Genomic DNA, 26,285 nt, shown 5'->3' on the forward strand with positions numbered 1-26,285 from the left:
GTGATTCCCCCAGAGCCTTCTAGGGAGTGGGGCATAAGCTCCTTCCCATTTCCACAACCCTTAAGCCAACTCCTCCAGCCACTTTGCTTCAAGAGTTTTATTGCTAAGCATTCTGAGAAGACAGGTGGGGGGTCCCCACGTGGGAAGGCATCAATCAGGGTATTGGAATGGGGCCTAGTTCCTGGGCCTCTGGCTCTGGTGGAAAATCCAGGACCCCATGCTGGGGGCTATTCGAGAGTCTAGGAGGGATGGCAGGGACAGTAGGCCAGCTGTTCACACTGAGTGCCCTGGGTGCCTTCCTTCACACAGGCCAACAGCCGTCACCTCCAGCCTGGGCCCAACCCTGGGTGTCCATCATTGGAGACGCTACAGTGGTTCGGGTGCACCCTTGAAGGCAAGCCAGGGTCCTCCACAGAGACCTGTGTCTGGTAGCACAGTGCTCCCCCTCTGATAAGAAGTTCCACTTCCTAGAACCAGCCCCTGCTCCCAGTCCTGGTCTGGGGGCAGGGAGTTCATGGTCCCTTTGTAGAGCCCCCAAGCTGACTTCCACCAGGTTGCCAGTCTCTCAGCTATTCCTTGCAGCAGCCACTCCTGCCCCATGTCCCTTAGTGTGCCTCTAAAATTCAGAAGAAGGGACACACAGTTCCCCTAAAAGATGATCAGGTCTCTCTCATCCTGCCCAGATTGGCCTTCCTTAACTTGTTGTCATGTCTTGTTATGCTAAAAGGTGTGTGTCTCCTCCTGTGGTCTTTTAACCCTCCTGGGCACTGCCTAGTAGGAAATGTGGGGAGCTGTATGAGAGGATGCTTTGGGAGGCACATATAGTTAAGCAATAGAACCTGCCACTAACTAGCTGTGTGACCTTGGGCAAGTCACTTAACTTCTCTGTGCCTTGGTTTTCTCAACAGCCAAATGGTGGTGATTATCCTGATGGTGATTATCTGTTCAGTTACACAGATGGGAGTTTCCAGACAGGATCCACAGCCCAGAATGGCCCTTCCGAGGCTGGTGTACTTCCCCAACTCCAAGAGGGCCCCTTCTGCTCCTTTGCTCCTGAGTGCCCTTGCATTGGGCTCCAAAGGCCAAAACAGGAGCTGACTTCCCATTAGGGCCTTCTGCGGTTCTCACAGGATGGACAATGTCCAAGGCTCCCAGAGGAAGCACCCTGGGGGCTGGCCCAGGCCCAGCCTCACGCAGCTGTGGGTGGAGACCTCAGAAGTCTGGGAGAAGGCCAGGGGCTGGAGGGGCCAGAATGTGCCCTGCACTGGGGCCCCAGCCTCATCCCTGCTCCTAACTCGCTGCTCCTTCAGAGCAGACAGATGGGCTTCAGATTGTTGCATAGCTCCCAGCCTGCACAGCCCTGCAGCTGAGGAGGATAGGGCGGGGAGGTGTTGAGCGAGCATGAGCAGCAGCTTACCCCAAGACCCAGCGATCTGTGAGGGAGCTGGGACTGCACAGTTGTTTGCCTGACTGCTGGTCCTGGCTTTCCCCACTACAGCCCCTCCCAGGCTCCTGGCGTTGTCATGTTTGAATTCAAGGCAACTTGTACCCCCATATCTGAGATAAAGCTGACTTTTCCCATTCAATTAATGTCTTCTACACGAGTGGCTATGCCTCAAATATTCTCTAACATGATTGTTGTCAACCTTATTATTTTTTTTTTTTTAATTTAGAACTTTTGTTCCCGGACCAAAACATAGGCAGGGCAGAAATAAATAAACCCATAGATGGGAAGGCTGCTTTGGTTGAGACCGGGGCTGGGTACTCAGCTTCTTCCCCATCAAGAAATGAATGGTAAGAGGAATGCACACATTCTGCTCACCTGCAGAAATCTTCCACTCCAAAGACAGTCTGCAGGTGATGCCACCCCAGAATCATACAAGGTAGAGCAGTGATTCCCCAAGTGAGTGCAGCTAAACAAGATGATTGTAGTGGCTACCTAGATGAATAGTTTTAAAATCAATAGTCATAAATTGAAATGTGTATCAGAAAAAATATAACGTAATACATCCAACCATGACTTCTTGGTCGTTATTGCTCAGAAGGAGAGTAAGTAGTGAATTTATTTAAAGAAAAATGTTAACTAAATAATATACAGGAGGATCACAGATATGGCAAAACTCACAAAAGTGGTTTGTATGCACAATCTAGGAGCCCAAGAAGGAACGTGAGGCATAGAGGGGAAATCCGTGCCGAGGATCCAGGGTCTGAATTAACGCCGAGTTCGGTCTTTAACAACTGCCTCTCGCTTTCTTATGGCTGCTCCATTTCGCGAGCATGTGTTACCTGCCTGCTGTGTACTAGGTGCTTGCCTGGTATGGAGGATACCATCCTCATGGCGCTGAGTCTTGGGGGTGCTGGGAGAGCTGCCCCGGGATAGCATCGCTGAAGTGAGCTTCCAGGATGAGTGGGTGGTATGTGAAGGAAAGACAGAAGCTGTCCAGGCCCAAAGAGAAGCTTGGGGTGAGGGTGAGGTGGGGGTGAGGGTGGAGTGGGGGTGGAGGAAGGAAGAGATGGTGGGCTTGAGAAACCAAAAGAGGCCAGTGGGGCAGAGCAACAGGGGGAGAAGGCTTGAGATGAGACCAGAGAATCATTGGAGGCTAGATCACACTAGACCTATAAGCCAAGGCAGGGATTGTGGACATTGTCATTCATTTAGCCAGCGTTGAGCTTCTGCCCTGTGCTAGGCATGGAGGGGTGTACAAAGTCACAGAGGCTTCCCTTGAGGTGCCTAGGTCTAGTGAGAAGCTTTTGAACACATAGATGGCCTTAAGTGCTGTGATAGAGGTGTGAACCAGAGGCCAGGGAAGCACCCGGGGGAAAGGGGCTGCCTGTTCATGAGAAGGCAGTGATGTTTGAGCTGGGTTTTGAAAGATGAGTAGGAGTTTGACAGGAGGGAGAGGAAAGGCATTCCCGGCAGTGGAAACAGGATGGGTAAAGGCACAGAGGTATGAAAAAGTCCAGGGAGTTTGGGGAAATACCCACAACTGGAGCCACATCGGGCATTGGAAAGAGGAGAGGCCAGAGGGTCAAGTCCACAGAAGGTTTTCAGGCTCAAGCCAGAGCTGAAGTTTCATTCTACAAGCAGTGAGGAGCCAGAGACCAGGTTCAAGCAGGAGAGGACGATCCCTCTGCCAAGGTGTGGGCACGTTGGGTGACAGGGGAGAAGAACATGGTTACTGCTACCCAGTGGGGTGTAGAGATGGCCATGCCTGGGTCTTGGCAGGGGGCTGGAAGAGGGATCCCTTTTTATTATTAGAGAATGTGGGGGCTGTGGAGCATGCCCCTCTATGTGCCCCCAGCCTGGGCTGGCACAGTACCCAGAACAGGGACCTCTCATTTCAGGACAATGGGCTGCCTGCTGTGCCAGCTTTGAAGACCAGAGGCCCTTTCCAAAAGGGTAAAGATCCCAGCCAGCTGGGCCCACGGACTGTGTCCAAAGCAAACAGGAAAAGGCCACGATGGGCCAGGCAGGGCCTCTTTCTTTGTTTGGAGTAGAGATTAGGCCAATCAGGCTTATGTGTCTTTCTGCTGCAAAGGTGGGAGAGGGCTTCAGGTCCTACAGAGTGAACCTTGTTGCAAGGGGATGCATGACCCCTGGGTGCCAGCCTTCAGGGGTACAACAGAGATGGCTTTCCTTGGCAAATTCTAGCCCTGATGAAGGGAGACTGGAAGCACATACTTCTCACTCTCAGTCACCCTCAGGGGCTGCTGCTCCCTCTGTCACCATGCCCAAGTTGCAGCCCTCCCTCGGTACTTGGCTTCCTACTCTTGCCCCTTGGCCATCAGCCCAGGCCTAGTAGGGGTGGCTGTAGGTCACTGCAATGGGAAGTCCACACTGTCCAGACCAACGCCCTGGGGGGCAGGTCTCTAGAGAGAAAGAGGGAACTGCTGACGGCTCAGAGCGCCCTTGAGCCCAAAGATGGGCACCCAGGATTCCCCTGAAGACCCTGTACAGGGATGCCTGAATGAATTAACCTATGAACACTTACCGTCCATGCATGCATTTGTTTACCAGGCCTCCAGGTGGGCTCACACGTTGCTGGCCCAAGACGGGGCAGGGAGTGGCCAATGAATGAGGAGCTGACAGACCAGATGAGGGAGGAGACAAGTGTGGGCCCTGAGATGCATCTGGCCCTAGCAAGAGTCTTGCCTGTCTGCCATGGTTGGAGGAGGGCTCAGAGAAGGGGGTAGACAGTTCTCCCAGGGCTAAGTGGGAGTGGAGACAGGGGTGGAGATGGGCTGCAAAGACTCCAATAAGGAGTGACGCCTGAATTGACTCACTCATTCATCCATGCACCCATTCACGCCTGTGTGCATTCACTCGGCAAATATGTATTGAGCAACTACTATGTGCCAGGCACCGTGCCTAGTGCCAGTGAGCAGAAGCAGCCAGGGACCTGCTCTTATGGGGCCTGCCATTGGTCGGGGAGACAGGCAACACTCAAATCATCACCACACAGATCAAATGGAAAATTGTGCTGAGTTATAGGGCTTTGAAGAAGAGGTTTGTGGTTCTAAGGGGCCTGACCTAGTCACAGAGGTCAGGGTGTCTTCTCTGAGAAAGACTTGAAGAATAAATAAGAAGTAACCAGGGCAAGAAGGGGGAGAAGATGATCCAAACAGAGGGAACTGCACATGCAAAGGTCCTGTGGTGGAGGGTCTGGGTGAAGGCCAGAGTGGCTGGAGTGCCACAACAGAGGGGAGTGTGGTGAGAACGAGGTTGGGAAGTGGTCCAGCTGATAGCACTTGAACTTGTGGGTGTCTTTAGAAGATTTGGTCTGAATTCCAAGAGCAAAGGGAAGGTTTTAAGCAGTGGTGCAAAATGATCCAATTTGTATAGCAAACTAGTTTGAGGGGGCCCAAGTGGAAGTGAGGAGTCATGAGGGTCCAGCAGTGCCCACATAAACAATGACAGTGGCTTTGACCAAGGACATGGTGAGATTGGGGGGCAGGGTGAGTTGGATGTTGGGGTGAGGGTCAGGTGATATTGAGGTCTGAGGAACTGGGCTGGCAGATGGGAAGGGTAACGATGAACATCATATTCCTGTAAGAACATATTATATTGAGCATGATAAGTAATATCTTCCTTTCTACCAAGGATAGAATGGTTGACCTCTGAGTAAGAAAGAAGGGAAGGGAAGGATTTTCAGGTTCTACTATATGGTATTTAATATGTTTTCTCATTAAATCTGTTCAACAAATCTGAGAAGTAAATACTATTATTTATGTACGAGGAAAGGGGTCTCAGAAAGGTAAAATTACCTGCCCAAGGTCATGGCTGGGAAGAGGTTAAGCCTCCACCAGTCTCCTGTCTTAAAAAAAAAAAAAAAAAAAAAAAAAGGCAAAACAACTTATTTCATTCTTCTCAGTGAGCTTATAATTGAGGAAAAAGTTTTTGGCAGAAGGGAAAGGGAGGGGAACCTGGAAGAACTCCCTGCTCTGAAAGAATGCAAGGGAGCCTGGGGCCATGTCACTGAGGAGCCCTGGGCATCCATCCAACCACAGGGGTGAACCAATGTGTTCTTGACCCGAGCCGGAAACCAACTCTCCCTTTCTCTTCATCTCCCACCTCCCTGCTCCTGGGAAGTCCTTCTAACCTCCTGGACCTAACCTCGATCCTCCTGTTCTGGTGCCCATTGTCTCCCCTTGCAGGCAGATCCAAGCCACCTGGCCGCTCCCTCTCCCTGCTGGGCACGAAGCCTGACGCCTGCCCTTCAGCCCTCGGTGGGCTCCCAGGAAGCCTGCAGCCTGTAACCGGACAGTTTGCTCCCAGCAGGTACCCCTGAGCTGCACTCCGCACACTGTTCCTGGATCTCCTCTCCGAAACCTGGGCAAGAGTGTGTTCCCACCCAGTCCGGTGACCTTCGCCTGTCTGAGCCCTGGTTAATTTTTGCCCAGTCTGCAGGCTGTGGGGCTCCTCCCCTTCAGGGATATAAGCCTGGCCCGAGGCTACCCTGTTCCCCACCTGTCCTGAGCCTCCCCAAGCTCCCTCTGCACCCTCACCATGGCCAAAGGATTCTACATATCCAAGGCTCTGGGCATCCTGGGCATCCTCCTGGGCTTGGCGGCCATAGCCACTATCATCGCTCTGTCTGTGCTGTATGCCCAGGAGAAGAACCAGAATGCTGGGTATGCCACCACCATGGCCCCTACGAGCTCCGTGGCTCCTACGAGCTCCGTGGCCCCTACGAGCTCCGTGGCCCCTACGAGCTCCGTGGCCCCTACGAGCTCCGTGGCCCCTACGAGCCCCGCGACCAGCCTGACAACCACCATCACCGCGGCCACCACCTTGGATCAGAGCAAGCCATGGAACCGATACCGCCTACCCACGACACTGTTGCCTGACTCCTACAAGGTGACACTGAGGCCCTACCTCACTCCCAATGAGAATGGCCTGTATATCTTCACGGGCACAAGCATCGTCCGCTTCATCTGCAAGGCCCCCACTGACGTCATCATCATCCATAGCAAGAAGCTCAACTACACCACAACCCAGGGGCACATGGTGGCCCTGCGGGGCGTGGGGGGCTTCTCGGCCCCCGACATCGCCAGGACCGAGCTGGTAGAGCCCACGGAGTATCTGGTGGTACACCTCAAGGGCTCGCTGGAGGCAGGCAGAATGTACGAGATGGAGAGTGCATTTCAGGGGGAGCTGGCCGACGACCTGGCAGGCTTCTACCGCAGCGAGTACATGGAAGGCAATGTCAAAAAGTAAGTCAGAGCTGGGTCTGCTGGGGGGCAGATCCTAGGTGCTGAGGCAGAGCTGGACCCTGGGAGCCAAGGAACGGCTTGGGTTCGGGGCCTTTGAACCTTCGGGAGTCCTTGGCTGGCCCATCACTCCATCTGCAGCTCCGGTAGAGCAGCTACCAAGACAATCGACCCTTTCCCGGAGGGCTCCTCTATACTTTATTAGGGAGTAGGGATGAGAGATGAAAGTGCCCCTTGGATAGATAGGAAAACAGGCTCTGAGGAAAGAAATTTGCCAAGGTTTCCCAGCCAATACAGGGATGGAGCCTGCCAGGACTTTGACCCTGAGTCCAGAAGGAGCTCTGCTCTCCCATGTCAGCTGGCCTGTCGGCCTAGAGGCGGCCTGGGGGAGGTGGGGAGGGCAGGGATTAGGCCAGGCAGCATCTGTGCACCCCATCCCTGCACACCCAGCAACATCCTACAGCCCCAGCCCCGCACACCCACACGGGCACAGGCATTAAGCTGGCACACCCTCTAACCCCCGCTTCGGGCAGGGTGCTGGCCACGACACAGATGCAGTCTACAGATGCCCGGAAATCCTTCCCGTGCTTTGACGAGCCGGCCATGAAGGCCACATTTAACATCACCCTCATCTACCCCAACGGATTCACGGCCTTGTCCAACATGCCGCCCAAAGGTGAGCAGGTCTGGCTGGGGCCACACATCCTTGGAAAGCAGACCCCCAGGGCTGGGGCACAGGGCAGGGAGAGGGCACAACCCCACATGCCTGCGTGCTCTCTGCCCAGGTCCCAGTGTCCCGTTTGCAGAAGACCCCAAATGGAACGTCATTGAGTTCGAAACCACGCCTGTAATGTCCACATACCTTCTGGCCTACATCGTGTGCGAGTTCACGAGTGTGAAGACAATGGCACCCAACAACGTCCAGGTATGGAGCTGAGGCCACCTATCCTTCCTCGGGATTGGTCCTGGCCTGGGAGATATTCCTATTTATCCTCATCCTTGTCCCAGCCCCTGAGTTGCTAGGCAGTGTTTGAATCCCAGTTCTGAGTGATCTTGGGCAAGTGCCTTAGGTTCTCTGACCCTCCGTCTCTGCATCTGAAAAGTGGGACCCTCCTCATGAAGGGAGTTCCCGACTCCTGGGTGCCAGACAGATGGTGTCTATGGCTATTGTTATTCCCCGAAGGCCCCTGCCTGTGACTCAAGGCTCTGAAGAGACACCCCCGCCCTCTCCTCCGCTGACCAAGCCTCCCAGTTTAACTTAGTTGGTCCCCCAGCCTGCCAGGCTTTGGGACTCGGCCCACCTGCACCAGGACCCAAGAAGGGCCCCTGACCTACCTCTGTCTTCTTTACAGGTCGGGATCTGGGCTCGGCCTAATGCAATTGCAGAGAACCATGGCAATTATGCCCTGAACGTGACAGGTCCCATCCTAAACTTCTTTGCCAAACATTTTGATACACCCTACCCACTCCCAAAATCTGGTGAGTGAGGTACCTCGCATTGGGGGGAAGTGGATGGGTCTCCCCCCATAGCCCGAGGCCATCCCACCAACAGCCTGGACTCCCCAGACCAGGTTGCCTTGCCCGACTTCAACGCCGGTGCCATGGAGAACTGGGGGCTGGTGACCTACCGGGAGAACTCGCTGCTGTTTGACCCACAGGCCTCCTCCAGCAGCAACAAAGAGCGGGTTGTCACTGTGATTGCTCACGAGCTGGCCCACCAGGTAGCCCCCCAATCATGGGGAGTGCAGACAAAGAACGAGGGGGGCTCTGGGAGGAGACAGCACAAGTTGTGGCTCCGTCCTTGGCAGCTGAGAAGGGAAGAGTTCCACCTGGCAGGGTGTCAGGGAGGAGAGTCATGATGATGTCGGTGAAGCCGAGCTCAAGACTGGCACGCTGGGAACACTCGGTGAAGGGTAGCTCTGGGTACTGTTAGTGGCCACAAGGCGCGAGCGGCTTGCCGGGCTGACCTCCCCTCCCCCACAGTGGTTTGGGAACTTGGTGACCCTGGCCTGGTGGAATGATCTTTGGCTGAATGAGGGCTTTGCCTCCTACGTGGAGTACCTGGGTGCTGACCATGCAGAGCCCACCTGGAACCTGGTGAGCCCGCTGCCCAGGGACCTCTGGGGTCTGGGATGGGGGAAGACCTGGGTCACCCCCTCCCAGGCCAGTCTCCTGATGGCTGCTGGGGATTTGCAGAAAGACCTCATGGTGCCGAACGAGTTGTACCATGTGATGGCTGTGGACGCGCTGGCCTCCTCCCACCCCCTGACCACCCCTGCCGAGGAGGTCAACACACCCGCCCAGATCAGCGAGATGTTTGACTCCATCTCCTACAGCAAGGTGCTGCCCAGCCCCCGTGCTGGTCCTGAGATAGTAGGGGTCATGGGAAGGGAGGTGGGATCTCGGCCCACAGGGGCCCACCGAAGCTGGGGGCTCCGGGAGCACCTGTCCCAGCCCAATGGGGACACAGGGTCTCCTGCTGGCTCGGCGCAGCTTTCTGAGCCCCCTGTCCTCCACCAGGGAGCCTCGGTCATCAGGATGCTTTCTGAGTTCCTGACTGAGGACCTGTTCAGGAAGGGCCTGGCGGTGAGTACCCTTGGCCAGCCATAGGGTGGGAGGTGTTTCCTCCAAGCCCCGGCCTACCACAGAGGCTGAGTGGTAGAGCCTGGGGCAGCAGCTTTACCCTCACCGTGCCCTGTCTTTCCACAGTCCTACTTGCATGCCTTTGCCTATCAGAACACCACCTACCTGGACCTGTGGGAACACCTGCAGAAGGTCAGTAACAACCAGCCCCCCTGAAGCCATTATGTGGGGGTCCTGAGATGCTGAAAGTCCTTGGGGGCAGCACACGTGTAAGAGAATGTGCCCAGCTCCACTGCTTACCCTCCCAGGCAGGCCATCTGGAGGCTTGGTTGCTCATCTGTAAAATGGGCGCAATGATGTCTCCTTGAAGGAGGTGTTACGAGAGCCTGGGTCACGAGCCCTGGCAGGCAGCCCCCCTCACGCTACAGTGAGCTCTGTGAGGGCAGCTGAGGAGTGCCGTCATCTGAGTAGCGAGGAAACGGGCTCTTGTGGTTCCCAAGCCCAAGCCTTCCTCTCCCTGGAACTTTGGAGCCAGTCATTCACCTACTCAGCATTCCTGGCTGCCCTGCGCCCCGGCTGGCCCCTCCCAGACATGACTTTGCACACACCAGAACCCTCGGCGCGCTCTCTGACCCTCCTATCCAGCCTCACCTTGCATTCCTGTCCATTCAGACCCTGAGTGGCCCCTGTCTTTGGGCAAACCCTCTGACCACTCCCACCCTCCCGCCTGCCCCTCCTCCCCACCTCTCTTGAGACTCTCCCCATCATCCCCCATCATGTCTTCTCCTTCACTGCGGCCCCCACCCCTTCTCTGTGGCCCTGGTCAGGCCTACCGATCCCCCCATATGCCTGTGCTCCATGACCAGCCTGACCAGGGAGGGGAGGCCCAGGGCCTTGTCACAGAGTCACAGCTGGGCTCCAGGGCCCTCCTGGCCAGTCTCCAGCCCGACATCCATCTGCCACAAGGCCGGTCCACCTCCCACACCTCCCACAGCGTCAGTCCCTCCCCTCCGCTTCCACTGTCTTCCCTGCCCAGCCTCAGTTTCCAGCGCCTTCCTTTCTTCCGAAGCCAAGCTCTCCTCCACACCAGCACCCCTCCAGCTCCATCTGCCCCTCCCTCTTTCCCTGAGCCCCTTCTCTCTGCAGCCGCCCTAGAGATGCCCTCCCCCTCAGCTTGCACCTTCCGACAGGGTCTTCTGCCCTCTATTTACGCTGTTCTTAGTTTTTTATTTTCTCAGTTATTAACAGATGTGGTTGGTTTTTTGTTATTATTATGAAAGCAATGCACACACATGGAAAAAGATGAAAAAAGATTTAAGACAATAACAACCAACCTAAGCCCATCCCCAGACCCTCATCCAGGTGCGTTTCCTTCACATCGCCACGAGCCTCTCCTTCACGCTGCCTGTGACATGCGGACACTGGTTTTCCTTCCTTTCTGTCTCCTCTCCCTGCCTGTCCTCCCGGGTTTGTTCAGGCTGAGCCATGGGCATCCTGGGTGCCCCTCCCTGACACACACCCACCTGAGGGTGGATCACAGAATGGGAGGCCACATAGATTTGCTTAATCAAAGTGGAATGAACCAGAGGCTGGGAAGCTCTTGGCTCGTCCAGCACTGGGCAGCCGAGGAGACAGAGAGCCGGGCTGGGACCCCAGCTCCTGCCTCCCAGCAAAGTGGTACCACTAAGGGGAGGCCAAGGGTGCAAGGGGAGAGTGGGTGGGTGGGAGAATGGCAGTCGCTGATGGCTGCACCATATCCCTCTGCCCAAGGCTGTAAACAATCAGTCGGCCATCAAGCTGCCAGACACCGTGCGTGCCATCATGGACCGCTGGACCCAGCAGATGGGCTTCCCTGTCATCACTGTGGACACCAAGACAGGGAGCATCTCCCAGAAGCACTTCCTCCTTGACCCCGAGTCCAACGTCACCCGCCCCTCAGTGTTCAAGTGAGCAGATGAGGTCACTGAGACAGGCATCCTAGTGAGGGTTCTGAGGGGCAGTTGCTCTGGGACCCTCTGACCATAGCAGGGCCTGGCCCGCTGTGGCCCTGCCACAGTGGCTGTAGACAGTCTCCTTCCTGGGCCAGGAGGATGGGGGCGTTTTAGTGCCAGAGTTGGGCAGAAACTGGAAGTCCGGGCAAGGCTGTTCTTTGCTGGCAGTGCCCAAGAGCTGCCGTTTCTCACACCTGGCCTCTGGATCTCTTGTTGCAGATACCTGTGGATTGTTCCCATCTCATCTATCAGAAATGGCAACCAGCAGGGCCACTACTGGCTGCAGGGCAATGCAGCAGGTAATCCAGCCCTGCCCTAGTGGACAGCAGCCCCATCCCATACTCCCAGCTCCTGGCCCATGTTCTGGGGTTATGGCAGGCCTCAGCCAGGGCTTCCTTCATCGTTTCATTCAACAAATAGAGCCAGCTTCTTTGGTTCTAATTTCTACGCTGTGTGACCCTGGCCAAGTTACCATCTCTCTCTGGTCTCCATTTCCCCATCTATACAATGGGGCTAGGAACAATATCTACCCCATTGAGTTGTGTGAAGGTTAAAGAAGAGGATTCCCATGAAATGTTTAAAACAGTGCCTGGCACATAGTATGAGCAGTCCTACTCTGCCAGGCACTGAGGAAACCAAGGTCAAGGCAAGTCATCCTCTGCCTAAGCCAAGGCTGCAGGTGAAGGGAAGGAAGACAAGCAGTTCAAACGTTCCAGAGCTGTGCTGAGTGCTTTAACGGAGGCACATGTGGCCTCTGGGGTACTGGGGCAGGTGGGTAGGGAGCGGGGAATAGGGAGCTTCAACTTCATGGAGAGGTCAGGAAACACTGGAGGAGGTGAGCTGAGTCAGAGTAAGAGCAGGAGTTCGCCAGGCTAATGGCAGCAGAGAGAAGCAGTCCAGGCAGAGTCAAGAGCAAGCGCAAGGCTTGAGGTAGGACAGAGCTCGGGGACTGAGTGTGGCTGGGGCAGAGGTGCGCCCTCGGTGAAGCTGAAGCGGGTCCCTGCAGGCTGCAGGAGACAATGGCTATGTCCTCGGGCCAGGAGGAGCTGGGACAGGTGGGAAGTGGGAAAGCCATTGGGTCTGACCTGCAGTTATGGAAGGATCCCCTCTGGCTGCCAGGAGAAAGGGTGGAGGGAGAGCCGTGAGGAGGGGGCACAGAGCCCCCAGGAAGAGATGAGCGGTGCTGGGGGCTAACTGGATGGGAGGCGCTGCCTGGGTGTGATGGCACTGTTACAAGTGGAGAGGTGGGAGGAGGAGGGGGTGGAGGGGGAGAGGCCACCTGGGGAGTTGAGTCTGAGTGGCCAGGGGTGTGCTGATGGAGTTGTCCCGGTGGATGCCACTGACGCGGCCACACAGAGCCTGTGGGAGGCAGGGCGGCCACTGAGGTTCAGAGATGGCAACTGGTCTGTCCAAGGTCCACGGCCAGAGTCGGGCCCCGGCAGCCAGTCCTACCCCTCTTCTCCGCCCCTCTCCTTGGCGTTGGCCCAGCGGCGTGAGGGCCGGCTGCTGCCAGGCTGCAGCGGAGGCTGCTCTGCCGAGGCCTGGGTCAGGTCAGCCTGTGGCCTTCTGAGCAGCCCTGCCCAGCTCTGGTCTCTCCCCACAGCCCAGCACGATCTGTTCAAAACCGGAGCAGAAGAGTGGGTCCTGCTTAACGTCAACGTGACGGGCTATTACCAGGTGAACTACGATGAGAACAACTGGAGGAAGATTCAGAATCAGCTGCAGATAAGACCAGCGGTGGGTACCTGCCGCCCCACCCATCCCCTGCCCGAGGCCCAGCCCCACGACGGGGCCCCAGACTGCAGGGCCTGCCCGCACCGCCAGCCCGAGGTCACACGCTCTGTTGCTCCTTCTAGACCATCCCTGTCATCAATCGGGCACAGGTCATCTACGACAGCTTCAACCTGGCCAGGTGAGTGCTCAGCCACGGAAGCCTGGAGACTTGGTGAGTGCGGTTCCATAGTGAGAGCCAGTGCTGCCTGCCGCCGTCCTCACCGTGTGCCAGGCTCAGCACCGTGGGCTCCCTGTGCTTGTGCACACCCCTCCCTTGGCCCCATGTCCCCGGAGATTGTCGGCGTCACAGCCCGTACTTCCCAGAGAAGGACTCTGAGATTCAGAGCTTGAGTACCCTGCCTGAGGTCACACATTAGCCCATGACAGCCAGACGCAGTCCTGTCCAACTCCAAAACCCCAGTGCACTCCACGGCACCAAGGTTTTCCGGAGGGCTACCTATGGCCCAGGCCACCATGCTCAGTGCTGAGAAAGATACGGGAAGGACAGGATAGAAGAGATGCAGCATGGATAAACAGATTATTTATTGAGCAGCTGCTGTGTTCATGAGCACCAGCAGGTGCCAAGTTCTTAGACATAAGTGATATCACCCATAGACATGGACACTTATGAACCAAATATGCACAGATGGCCTGAGGAGGTGGAGGGAGGAAAGACCAGAGAGCCAAGCAATCAGAGAAGAGGTGGGCAGAGTAAATAGCACAGGTTTCTTGTCTTTTTGAATTTCTGATCTGTCTCCTGTGGGCTGTGTGGCCTTAGGCAAGGCACTTTACCTCTCTGAGCCTCAGTTTCCTCACCTGTAAAATGGGGATAATGAGCAAGGAAATGTGACTGGCAGTGGGTGAGGGCCAGGCCTGGGCTGGCCTCGTCTGTGGCACCACCCAGCATCCACATCCCTCGCCCCTACCCCCAGCCCCACCCCTGGTGAATGCTGGAGTTGGCTCAGTTGGGCCTCTGGGACCTCAGGCTCTAGGAGGAGGTTGGGGTTCCCACAGTGAGGCTGGACTGGGTGGGGGTGCTTACTTGAGCCCCTCTGTCTGTTCCCAGTGCCCGTATAGTCCCTGTCACCCTGGCGCTGAACAACACCCTCTTCCTGAAAAACGAGATAGAGTACATGCCCTGGCAGGCCGCCCTGAGCAGCCTGAGGTACTTCAAGCTCATGTTCGACCGATCCGAGGTCTACGGCCCCATGAAGGTACAGAGGGTCATGGCAGGGTTCAAGGACCAATTCCCCAGTGCCTGAAATTACACCATAAGGAAGTGAATAGAAATATTGCCTGGAATGGTGAAACACGCCAAGTCCTTGGCAGTGGTGAGAGAGTAGGAGGGATGTAGGGTGAAGGGAGCAGGGATTGAGAAGGTGAGCAGGTTGGGCACGGCAAAGAAAGGACACAGACTTCTAGCAAGGTTTGCTAGATTTGGAAATTAGCAAATCCTTCTTTCAGAAGGCAACAGAAAAAGCCACAGAACAGGAAGGGGGTGGGAGTGAGGGAGGAGGCCTTTTATCAGCTGTGTGGACTCAGGCAATCCTCTTCAGCCCCAGAGAACCCCTCTGTGAAAGAAGCGGGCCTGTGCCTGCCTAGCCTGCCCTAAGGGCCTGGAGGGGGATGCCGATGTTAACAGTTTTGAAGCTTGGGGGCACGGGCAGGGAGGATCAGAGGGAAGCTGCTTGCTCTGGATCCATAGCTGAACCCATAAGGATGTTCACTGAAGTGTGGTTTATAAAAGACAAGAAAACCAAAAATACTCAAATGTCCAACAGTTGGAGTTGGTTACGTAAACTAGAATATCCATTTGATGGGATATTATGTAGTCATTAAAAATGTTTTTCACATGATTAACTAACTGTTATGGTAAATGAGGTTTTAACTCACTTTAAACTCATTAACCTACCTACACCTTGGATTCACCCCATCCTCCTAATGTAGTGAAATCACAGTATTTGGTCAACTCAGCATTCAGCACTTACTGTATGTGATTATTTAAATATCATTCTCCGCCGAGCCACATAAAGTACCATGTGTGTGTCTCCTTTTTTATACATCTTATATAAATGCATCAGATAGTACATTAGTTTTGCTTTTTCCTGGAGGCATCCCTCCTGGTACCCTCTGTCGGCCTGCTCCCTTCTAGAACTGCTACTCAGCTCCCATGCTGGGAGGCTCTCCATTGTTGCATCTCTTGTTTCCTGAACCCATGGATTCTTCCTTGAGTTTTCTCTCTATTAGGGGAGCACATCTTTCAGTTTTGGAGAAAGGGTTCATAAGAGGTGGATTTTTTCAGGTAGATTGTCTGAAATGTCTTTATTCCACCTTCACACTGCATTGAGAGTTTTCTTGGGTTTAGAAGTTTCTAGGTTGAGGGACTTCCCTGGCGGTCCAGTGGTTAGGACTCTGCGCTTCCACTGTAGGGGGAATGGGTTCAATCCCTGATCAGGGAACTAAGATCCCACATGCCTCGCAGCATGGCCAAAAAAATTTTTAAAAAGTAGTTTCTATTTTGGAAATTATTCCTCAGGAAATTTCAGGTCTTGCTCCATTGACATCAAACCTCTCATGTTTCTGTTGAGAAGCCCAGGGCCTTTCTTATTTCCAGTTCTTTGAATGTGGCCAGTTTCCCCTTCTGGAAGCTGTGGGCTCTTCTCTCCATGCTGGTGGTCCTTCATGCAGGCCTTTCTTATCCTTCTACATTTTCAACCTGGACAACTTTGCATTGCTCCTTTAAACTTTCTTCCTCTCCTTTTTTCCCCCGGTTCTCTCTTTCTGGGATACTTGTTAATCCAATTCACTGCCCTTACATTCGTCCTCTAGTTTTCTTCTCTCCTATTTTCCAGCTTGTTGACTTCTTGTTCTGACCTCCGGGATATGCCCTCAGTTTAGCACACCGCCTCTCCTCATTTTTTCTATCATATATTTAAGTTTCCAAGTGCTATTCCTGGCTCCAGCGTCCTATGCAATATCTTCTCTGAACTCTTGGAGGATATTTATCATAGGCTTTTATGAAGTTTTCTTTTTCTTTCACTGACTTGTTTCCTCCAAGTCTTCTGTCTGTTTTGATCTCCTCTTTCAAGTTGGAAGCTGAGCTGCCCCTTTGAATTTGAGAGTGAGGCAGTGGTTGAAAGCTCCACGAGGAGGTGGAGTTTGTCACCTGCAGTCTTGTTATGGGGTGACTAAGTAACTCCTCGTGAGGACCCTCAAAAATTAATATCTGTGACTGTGTTCCCTTGAGACCATTCAGTCTCCAGAGTGATCCTCTGTCTTGTGCAGTTGAGGCTCACTTTCTGGGATCAGGGTGGGGAAGGAAACTGGGGGGTACCTCCATTTAGGCTGTAAACTTTCACCTCTGGCCCTCTCTGCAATTCAGCAACCCTCCCACTGTGTCTGGGGACCCTAGTGCTGAGCCCCTCTGATTCAGCCTTGCTCATGGGGGAGGGAGGGGTGTTGCTTGAGGCAGGGAGGGAAGTGGGCGCTTGAGGGTTTAATTAGTCCCTCTGCAGACTTGGACTCCATTGCCCTGTTCACAGCCTGGCCTCACTCCTGTCCCCTGCACACGCATCCCTCTAATTCCGAGCCTCGCCACAGCAAATCTCCTTGCTTCTGTCTCCATCTCCCCCATGGCAGGTGCTCTGCTGCAGACCCCCGCCTTGGCCAAGCCTGTTCCACCTCCCTCTCTCCACCTCCCAGCTCCTACACTGTGTGGCCGTCTCATCCACTGTTGTTTCCTTTCCAATTCTCTTTGCTCTTGGGGGTTTATTCCTTTAACGTTTGGATGCGGATTCTGGTTGACACACATGATAATCTACTCTACTGAACCAGCGTCTGCAAAGGAGTTTAATAACATGGGTGGGGCCTTACACGACAATGCCAGCTAAAAGAACAGCATGCAGAATTGTAGATATGCTGCGTAGAAAAGAGAAAGGAAGGGGCAAACTCACCAATTTGTGAGTCTTGGATTTGGTAAGTTCTGGGATGGTTAATATTTTCTGCCTACGCTTTACAGTGTTTTCTAAATTCCCCACAATAGAGGCAGAATACTTATGATCAGGTGGGGGGGGATGGTAGGCCCTAAAACTATATTAGGAAATGGTGATACTTAGACATCAGTGTCAGAACTGGTTGAGGAGAAAGAATCTCAGATCAGTCATCTGAGACCTGAACTAGCGCCGGCTCCTTTGACCACTATCTGGCCTTGGGCGAGGCCCTTAGCCTCTGGCCTCTCGCTTCTGTAGCCATTAGCCCTTGCTACACTTGCCCACCCACATCAGAGGCTCCGTGGGGCTCCAGGTGGGTCAGGCATGAGTCTCTTCTTTGAGGCTGTTCATGTTTTCTTTTTCCCAGAATTACCTCAGGAATCAGGTTGAACCTCTCTTCCTATATTTTGAAAATCTCACCCAAAACTGGACTAAGCGCCCAGAAAGCCTGATGGACCAGTGAGTATGACCTCTCTTGGGTCTGGAGATCACAGGTGGCCCAGGCACCCTGACCTGGGAAGTCCAGAGCAAGTCCCAGCAGCATCCTCCTCTGAAGTTCCCAACTCCTGGCTGGACCAGGGCCACCAGTCAGGGAGAGACCCCACCCACCCACTAAGAATAGGGAGCCCTGCCCTGAGGCTCTATGTGGCCTCTTTGTACAAAGGACCAAACTGAAATTTCAAGGTCCCCTCACCGGCATTGTTATTCAGATTCTAGGTGTTGAAGGTGGGGCTGGAGTCTGTGCCCACCCTCCCTGGGCTGCCCAAGGCAAGAAGCAAAGAGGGGGACCCAAAGGGCGGGAGGGCTGCAACCTTAGAGCCCCAGCCCTGCTGCCCTTCCTGGAGTTGTGTGTCAGCAGGGGAGTCTTTGCCAGAGTCAGAGCCAGGCATGCTGACAGAGTGTCACCCCTGGGGCAGGTACAATGAGATTAATGCCATCAGCACTGCCTGCTCCAATGGGCTGCCTAAGTGTGAGGAGCTGGCCAAGAACCTTTACAACCGGTGGATGGAGGACCCCCAAAATAACCCGTGAGTGTGTCCCCTGCTTGTCTCCTGATCTTTATCTGTCCCTCAAGCTCACAGCCCTGCCCTCATCAGACCCTCGTCCTGCCCTCCCTGCTGCTACTCTACCCCTGACACCCTGACCCCACACCAGGATCCACCCCAACCTGCGGTCCACCATCTACTGCAACGCCATCGCCCAGGGCGACGAGAAAGAGTGGGACTTCGCCTGGAGGCAGTTACAACAAGCCCAACTGGTTAATGAAGCTGACAAGCTCCGCTCAGCGCTGGCCTGCACCAACCAGGTCTGGCTCCTGAACAGGTGAGGACCAGAGCTGGGCGGGGCTGGGTGAGTCCCCTCCCCGCCGGGGACCAGGCTCCCAATGTGGGGGAGAAAGAACCAGCCAGGCGTCCACACTCTCCTCCGTGGGATTCTCGCAAACCTGTGCAGTGGAGCAGTGTGTTTCCCAGTTTTACAGATGAGGACACTGAGGCTCAAAGAAGCAAAACAACTTGCCCAAAGTCTAGAAGCTTTACTAAGTGAGAAAAACAAGATTTGAATCTGGATCTGGGTGTACGTCCTGTGCTTTTAACTGCTGCAGTCTCCTAGCCTTTACCTCTCTGTCAAGGGCTGTGGTGCACCTGGACTTGAGGCCTTCTGGACATCCAGCTGGGCACCCTCCAAACCCTTGGATGAGGGCTCCTGGCTCCCACTGTGTGCCTCATATGCCATCTTCTGTACTTCAGTAAAGAAGAGCTACCCTCAATTTCAAAGACAGGAGTGGCCATCCTACCTGGTGCAGCGCTTACCCCTTCCTTCGTTCATTCATTGTCAGATATTTATCAAGCACCTGGTCTATGTCAGTATGATACCTAGCATAGTCAGTGACCCTGCTTAGGGGACTCAGTGTCCCATCTACAGGAGGGCGGTAGGACTGAGGAGTCTTTAACCCGCAGCATGCTGAAGGCATGTTGAGAGGTTGCAGGAGAGGTGTGTGTGGTGGAGGGCAGGGTCCTTTTACTTATTACGCAGCATGCTGTCCTCACAGGTACCTGAGTTACACCCTGAACCCAGACCTCATCCGGAAGCAGGATGCCACCTCCACCATTAACAGCATTGCCAGCAACGTCCTCGGGCAATCTCTGGCCTGGGACTTTGTCCAGAGCAACTGGAAGAAAATCTTTCAGGAGTGAGTCTGCTGAGAGCATGTTAGGGGAAGCGCACACCAAGGCTGCGTCCCCTGGGGGTGGCCTGTGTGCACCAGACCCTGTAGGGTTGGGAGTGGATGGTAGACACTGCATCGGAGTGGTCCAAAAAGAACCCAGCCTGAGGTCGGGAAGGGACAGGAATTGAAAGCTGTGGCAGCGGGGCACAGCCGTCCCTTTTCCCACTTGGGGGAAAGAAAGTCTGGCTGGTGGGAGTGTTCTCTGAAGAGATGGGAGCAAGGACACTGCAATCAAACCTGTGTTCAAGTCCCTAGTGGTGTCTCCTTGGACATGTCATTTCATCACATCTACGAGATAGGGACAGTCACAGGGTCCTGTGTCGCCTGCCAGTCACTGAACGTTGGTTCCTGGCCCCCCTCACGGTTCCTCTCTCTCCCTACCCTGCAGTTACGGCGGTGGTTCCTTCTCCTTCTCCAACCTCATCCAGGCTGTGACCCGAAGATTCTCCACTGAGTTCGAGCTGCAGGAGGTAAGAAGCCCCGGACCTTGGGGAAGCACCCAGAGGCCCATCCCCAGTCTCAACGGACAGCCGCCACTCAGCTCCCACCGCATGTGTTCACAAGGCAGCGGGGCTCCATGTGGTCAGGCCTTCCTCATGTACAGGGGAAACTGGGTATCCAGACTTTCTAAATGTCACAGTTCAATCACAGATACTCATCTTGGAATTTTTGTATAGGCAAAAGGTAAAGAGAATAATATAATGAACCTCCACGTACCCGTTACTCAGATTGAACAATTGTTAACATTTGCTGACATTTTTTGGGGGGTGGACAGTTTTCAAGCTAATCACTGATATTATATAATTTCACCTATAAACACTTTAGTCATATCTAAAATAAAGGAATTTAAAAACATAATCTATCATTAGCAAATACAAGAAAATTAACAATGCCTTACTATCATCTTATACCCAGGCCATTTTCAAATTCTGTCTTTTTTTTTTGGCCGTGCCACAGCCGCTTGTGGGATCTTAGTTCCCTGACCAGCAATTGAACCTGTGCCCCCTGCGTTGGGAGCACAGAGTCTTAACCACTGGATCACCAGGGAAGTCCCCTATGTTCATGTTTTGAGTTCTCGTGGGTGTACACCTAGGAGTAGAATTGCTGGGTCATTTGGTAACTGTGTTTAACTTTTTGAGAAACTGCCAAAATGTTTTCCAAAGCAACTGCACCAACTTCCATTCCCACCAGCAATGTATGAAGGTTCCAATTTCTTTATGTTTGGGGGAGAATTGTTATTTTCCTTTTTTAAAAAATTATAGCCATCCTACTGGGTGCAAAGTGGTATCTCACTGTGGTTATGAGTGGCATTTCTCGGATGACTAATGATGTTGAGCATCATTTCATGTGCTTCTTGGCCGTTTGTATATCTTCTTTGGAGAAATGTCTATTCAAATCCTTCACTCATTTTTTTAAAAAAAATATATTTATTTATTTATTTTTGGCTGCATTGGGTCTTCATTGCTGTGCGCGGGCTTTCTCTAGTTGCGGAGAGTGGGGGCTGCTCTTCGTTGCGGTGCACCGGCTTCTCATTGCGGTGGCTTCTCTTGTTGTGGAGCATGGGCTCTAGGCACGCGGGCTCAGTAGTTGTGGCTCGTGGGCTTAGTTGCTCTGCGGCATGTGGGATCTTCGCGGACCAGGGCTTGAACCCGTGTCCCCTGCATTGGCAGGCGGATTCTTAACCACTGTGCCACCAGGGAAGCCCCCTTCACTCAGTTTTTAATTGGTGTATTTGTCTTTTTATTGTTGAGTTACAAGAGTTCTTTATATATTCTGGATACTAGGCCCTTATTAGACAAATGATTTGCAAATATTTTCTCCCATTTTGTGGATTGTCTTTTCAGTTTCTTGATAGTGTCTTTGATACACAAAGTTTTCAATTTTTAAAAAAATATTTATTTATTTATGGCTGCATTGGGTCTTCATTGCTGCACAGGCTTTCTCTAGTTGCGGCGAGCTGGGGCTACTCTTCGTTGTGGTGCGCGGGCTTCTCGCTGTGGTGGCTTCTCTTGTTGTGGAGCACGGGTTCTATGCACGAGGGCTTCAGTGGTTGTGGCACGTGGGCTCAGTAGTTGTGGCTCGCAGGCTCTAGAACACAAGCTCAGTAGTAGTGGTGCAGGGGCTTAGTTGCTCCGGGGCATGTGGTATCTTCCCGACCCAGGGATCGAACCCATGTCCCCTGAATTGGCAGGCGGATTCTTTACCACTGAGCCACCAGGGAAGTCCAAAAGTTTTTTATTTTGATGAAGTCTAACTTTCTATTTTTCTTTTGTTGCTTGTGCTTTATGTGTCATATATAAGAAACAGTTACCTAATCCTAGGTCACAAAGATTTACACCTATGCTTTTTACTAAGATTCTTATCATTTTAGCTCTTACATTTAGGAGTGATCAATTTTGACTTAATTTTTGTACATGGTGTAAGGCAGAGGTCCAATTTCATCCCTTTGTATGTGGCTATCCAGTTGTCCCAGTACCATTTATTAAAAGGACTATTCCTTTTTTTTGTAATATCATTAATTTATTAAAAAATTTTATTGGAGTATAGTTGATTTACAATGTTGTGTCAGTTTCAGGTGTACAACAAAGTGATTCAGTCATACATATACATATATTCATTCTTTTTCAGATTCTTTTCTCATATAGCTTATCACAGAATATTGAGTAATGCTCCCTGTGCTACACAGTAGGTTCTTGCTGGTTATCTATCTTATATATAGTGGTGTGTGTATATTAATACCAAGGTCCTGATTTATCTCTCCTGGCCCCCATGTTTCCCCTTTGGTAAGCATAAGTTTGTTTTTGATATCTGTAAGTCTGTTTCTGTTTTGTAAATAAGTTCATTTGTATCATTAAAAAAAATAGATTCCACATATAAATGATATCTATGATATTTTTCTTTCTCTGTCTGACTTACTTCATTTAGTATGATAATCTCTAGGTCCATCCATGTTGCTGCAAATGGCATTATTTCATTCTTTTTTATGGCTGAGTAATATTCTATTGTAGATATGTACCACATCTTCTTTATCCATTCCTCTGTTGATAAAAGGACTATTCTTTCACCCATTGAATGATCTTGGCATCTTTGTTGAAAATCATTTGACTGTAAATTTTAGGGTCTATTTCTGGACTCTCAATTCTATTTCATTGATCTGTTTGTCTTTATGCTAGTACACATTGTCTTAGTTATCATAGATTTGTAGTGAGTTTTGAAATCGGGATTGTGGGCCCTCCAACTTTATTCTTTTTCAAGATCATTTGGCTATTCTGAATCTTTGCATTTCTTTATGAATTTTAGGATCAGCTTGCCAATTTCTGCAAAAAAATACAGTTGGAATTTTGATAGGGATTGTATTGAATCTGTAGATCAATTTGGGAAGTATTTCCATGTTAGTAATATTAAATCTACCAATCCATTAACACAGATTTATTTGTCATTATTTTTCCTTTTATTTAGGTCTTCTTAATTTTTCTCAACAATATTTTATAGTTTTCAGCATACTGGTCTTGCACTTCTTTTGTCAAATTTATTCCTAAGTATTTTATTCTTTTTGATGCTATTGTAAATGGAACTGTTTTCTTAATTTCATTTTCAGATTTTTCACAACTAGTGTATAGAAATACAATTGATCTTTGTATATTGCTCTTATATCCTGCAACCTTGTTGAACTCATAAGCTTTAATAGTTGTGCTTTTTTATTTTTCGATTCCTTGGGATTTTCTGTATACAAAATCGTGTCATCTGCAAATAGAGATAGTTTACTTCTTCCTTTCTGGATGCTTTTAATTTCATTTTCTTGCCTAATTGCCCTCGCTACAACCTCCAGTACTAATACATCTTTTAATTTGTAGCATCTCTTTTAAAAAAAAACCAACCAAAAAAACATTTATTTGCTCAAGCAACTGGGCCATTTGTACTATAGAAATGTCCACATTTTGAATTTGGCTGGTTGCTTCCTTGTGGTGTCTGTTTAATTTGTTCCTCTCTCCTCCCTTGATTGGCTTAAGATTGTAATTCATTTAAAAACTGAGGATCAACTCAATAAGAACCTCACAATGAAGATTAAATACATGTAGGAGCCAGGCTGAACCTTGGGGCAGTCTTTTTTTTTTTTTTAATAAATTTATTTATTTATTTATTTTTGGCTGTGTTGGGTCTTTGTCGCTGCATGCAGGCTTTCTCTAGTTGCAGCAAGCAGGGGCTACTCTTAGTTGTGGTGCGCGGGCTTCTCACTGCAGTGGCTTCTCTTGTTGCAGAGCGCGGGCTCTCAGCGTGCGGGCCTGCTTCAGTAGTTGTGGCTCGCGGGCTCTAGAGTGGAGGTTCAGTAGTTGTGGCGCATGGGCTTAGTTACTCCGAGGCATGTGGGATCTTCCTGGACAAGGGCTTGAACCCGCGTCCCTTGCATTGGGAGGCGGATTCTTAACCACTGCACCATTAGGGAAGCCCGGGGCTGTCATTTTTGACCCCTGCCAGGGAGAGGGAAGGACTGGCCCTCCCTGTCCTGGAGAACAGGCTGTGGTCCCCATTCCCATGTTAGGGGCCCTAACATGGAGGGGGAGGACAGAGGATCTGGCAGCCCTCTCCTCAGGGCTGTGTTCGAGACCTAACCAGGGGCTCAGAATTATCCTTTTCCTCACAGCTGGAGCAGTTCAAGAAGAACAACATGGATGTAGGCTTCGGCTCAGGCACCCGGGCTCTGGAGCAAGCCCTGGAGAAGACCAAAGCCAACATCAAGTGGGTGAAGGAGAACAAGGAGGTGGTGTTAAAGTGGTTCACAGAACACAGCCCAATAGTCCCTGGTGCTTACAGTCACCTGGCCCCCATGTGAGATGCCCACGTGTGTCTATCCAAGTGGCTCACGGTAGGGCCCCCATTCCTGAAGCCTGAGGCACCTGTGTCCTCCCCTTAGGAACAGAGTCTCTGGCCCATGTTCTCTCCACTCTGCCCAGGGGGCCAATCCAGTTTCTGATGGCCAGACTGTCCAAGTGCCTCCCAGCCCCTGCCCCTCATGCCAACCCCACCCCAGGCCTGGCATGGCTCCTGTCACCCAGGGCCCTGGGGCTGATCTCAGGGAAGTCCAGCTCAAGGGCCAGAAGAGCAGAGGCCCTTGATGGATGATGGACTGCCTTGGAGGGCTGCCCTGTGCCCTCTCTCACCCTCCCATAAAGACCCTGAACCGGAGGAGTCAACAGAGCACCAGATCTGTATATTTTTTTCTAAGATAAAATGTAAATAAAGGATTTCTAGATGAGCTTCCAGACTCATCACTAAACTAGAGCAGGAGTGGATCTGCACAACAGCTAGAGAACCTGGGGTGCGTGGGGGCCTTGGACCCCCAGGAAACATAGGAGGGAAGAAGTACCCAGGCTGCCGGTCCTTCCTAGAACAACTGTATGGCAGTGTCTGCCTGCAGTGTTCATTTCATTGGCAGGATCGAGACTCTGGGTGCTGGGGAACCACTGGAGGTGGAAGGAATGGGGACACAGCAGTCCCCAAGGTGGAGTGGGACTTGGTGCCAGACACAGAGCAGGTCCTGACAGTGGAGGGAGTGCTTTTCCAGAAAGCAGGAGTTTCCATGGTTTCAGAAGCTAGGATTTGCACCTGAACTAGCGTAAGGCAAGTTCAGGGAGCAGGGTGCTGGCTGGGCCCCTCTTCCTGCACTGCAGCCAGCACACCTGGGAGAGTGAGAGAACAGGGCTCACGGTAAGGGCAGCAAGCCCTGGATCCAGGCCTGGTGTGACCACTCACTGGCCAAGGGCATGTCCTGCCACCTCTCCAGGATCCCTGGGTGGCATATCAGTTTGTAAAGTGGTTGTTTTCAAGAGTAGCATACAGAAAAAGGCAGGTGCTCTCCAGATCACCTGGGGCAGCCAGTGATCAGGGCCAACTCTGAGGAAAAGGTCTGGGACCCGCAGGGCTCCACGGCCCACATCAGCCTTGGTGGAAATTTCTTGGCAAAGGAGGTCCAGCTGAGCACCCAAGGCTGGTGGGAGGGAAAGAGGGAGGTAACAGATAGCCCAGGCTCCTCAGGGGTCACCTCCAGTTGACCCCGCCTGTGAGCTGCTCCAGCTGAAGTCTTGAAGTCCAGCCTGTTTCTTGACCCCTGGGCTTTGGTTTCCTCATCTGCACGATAAAGATGATCTATCATAGGGTTGGTGTGTGGATCTAAGGAGATTCACGTACTTAGCACACAGTCTGACACTTAAGGAGAGCAGGGTGTTACTATCATCCTTAGCCCTGTCTCCTGCTCAAGGCCCCATTCATCCTTTTTCCTCCCAGCCTCTTCCTCCTTGTGAGAAGCGCGCCAGCTGGCCTGGGGCCAGGAAGGCTCCTCCACGCTCCACTGCCTTCCACATATCAAAGGGTGGGGCGGGCCAAGGGGTGGGACCAGCCTTGGATATGGGTCCCTCCACCAACCAGGAGGCTCCCCCCAGCCCAGCATCTCCGGACCAGCCCTTCCTGTCGCCAGGGCCCAGCTGCCGGCGGCTGGCACTTGACCTTAGGGGGACCAGAGGGCAGGCGGCCCCCTCAGGTGGTCCCCACTGGGGGAAGGACCAGCACCGCCATCTAGGGTCCCTGGGGGAGCCAGGTAGGAGAGTCAGCAGGGACCCTAGTCTCGGTGCCTGGCACTGGGCTGTGTTTATGCGCATTATCTCATTTGGTTTTCAACAGCCCCAGGAGATAAGGACTGTCTTTATCTCAGTTTTGCAGATAAGGAAACAGAGGCACGGGGAGGTTAAGACCCCACCTCTAATGCCCGTGCATGAATGGAAGCTGGCCCTGCATTTGGGGCTACGGTAGTTAGGCACTCGTCACCTGACAGCTCACAGTGCAGGCATTCATGACTGCCTGTGGGGCTGGAGGAAATCGGTACCGAGGATGCAGCGAGGACATGCAAAGCCAGAGACCTGCTTGCAGAACCTAGCTCAAGGTCGGATGCAGAACAGGAGCTGCCTAGAACTCTGACTGCTCATTCCCTATCCAGCGCTCCGTCTACAGGTAGGTTGA

The 26,285-nt window shown here is 52.5% G+C and overlaps 1 protein-coding gene across 1 annotated transcript; it reads left to right on the forward strand.

The window, feature by feature from the left end:
- The first annotated feature begins 5,755 nt into the window (after positions 1–5,755).
- Positions 5,756–24,565, forward strand: ANPEP (alanyl aminopeptidase, membrane). The gene is given in 22 exon segments (XM_079913447.1): positions 5,756–6,163; positions 6,262–6,264; positions 6,266–6,714; positions 7,245–7,387; positions 7,497–7,636; positions 8,064–8,190; positions 8,278–8,432; positions 8,695–8,808; positions 8,908–9,051; positions 9,232–9,297; positions 9,421–9,486; positions 11,065–11,240; positions 11,505–11,584; positions 12,889–13,022; positions 13,142–13,197; positions 14,125–14,272; positions 17,415–17,506; positions 17,965–18,075; positions 18,203–18,370; positions 19,098–19,238; positions 19,663–19,744; positions 23,917–24,565. Coding segments are annotated over 22 exon segments (2,940 nt in total). The 5' UTR covers positions 5,756–6,007; the 3' UTR covers positions 24,106–24,565.
- Positions 24,566–26,285: the final 1,720 nt, after the last annotated feature.

Source organism: Stenella coeruleoalba (assembly GCF_951394435.1).
Source record: "Stenella coeruleoalba genome assembly, chromosome: 2".
In the NCBI taxonomy this organism is placed as follows: Eukaryota; Metazoa; Chordata; class Mammalia; order Artiodactyla; family Delphinidae; genus Stenella; species Stenella coeruleoalba.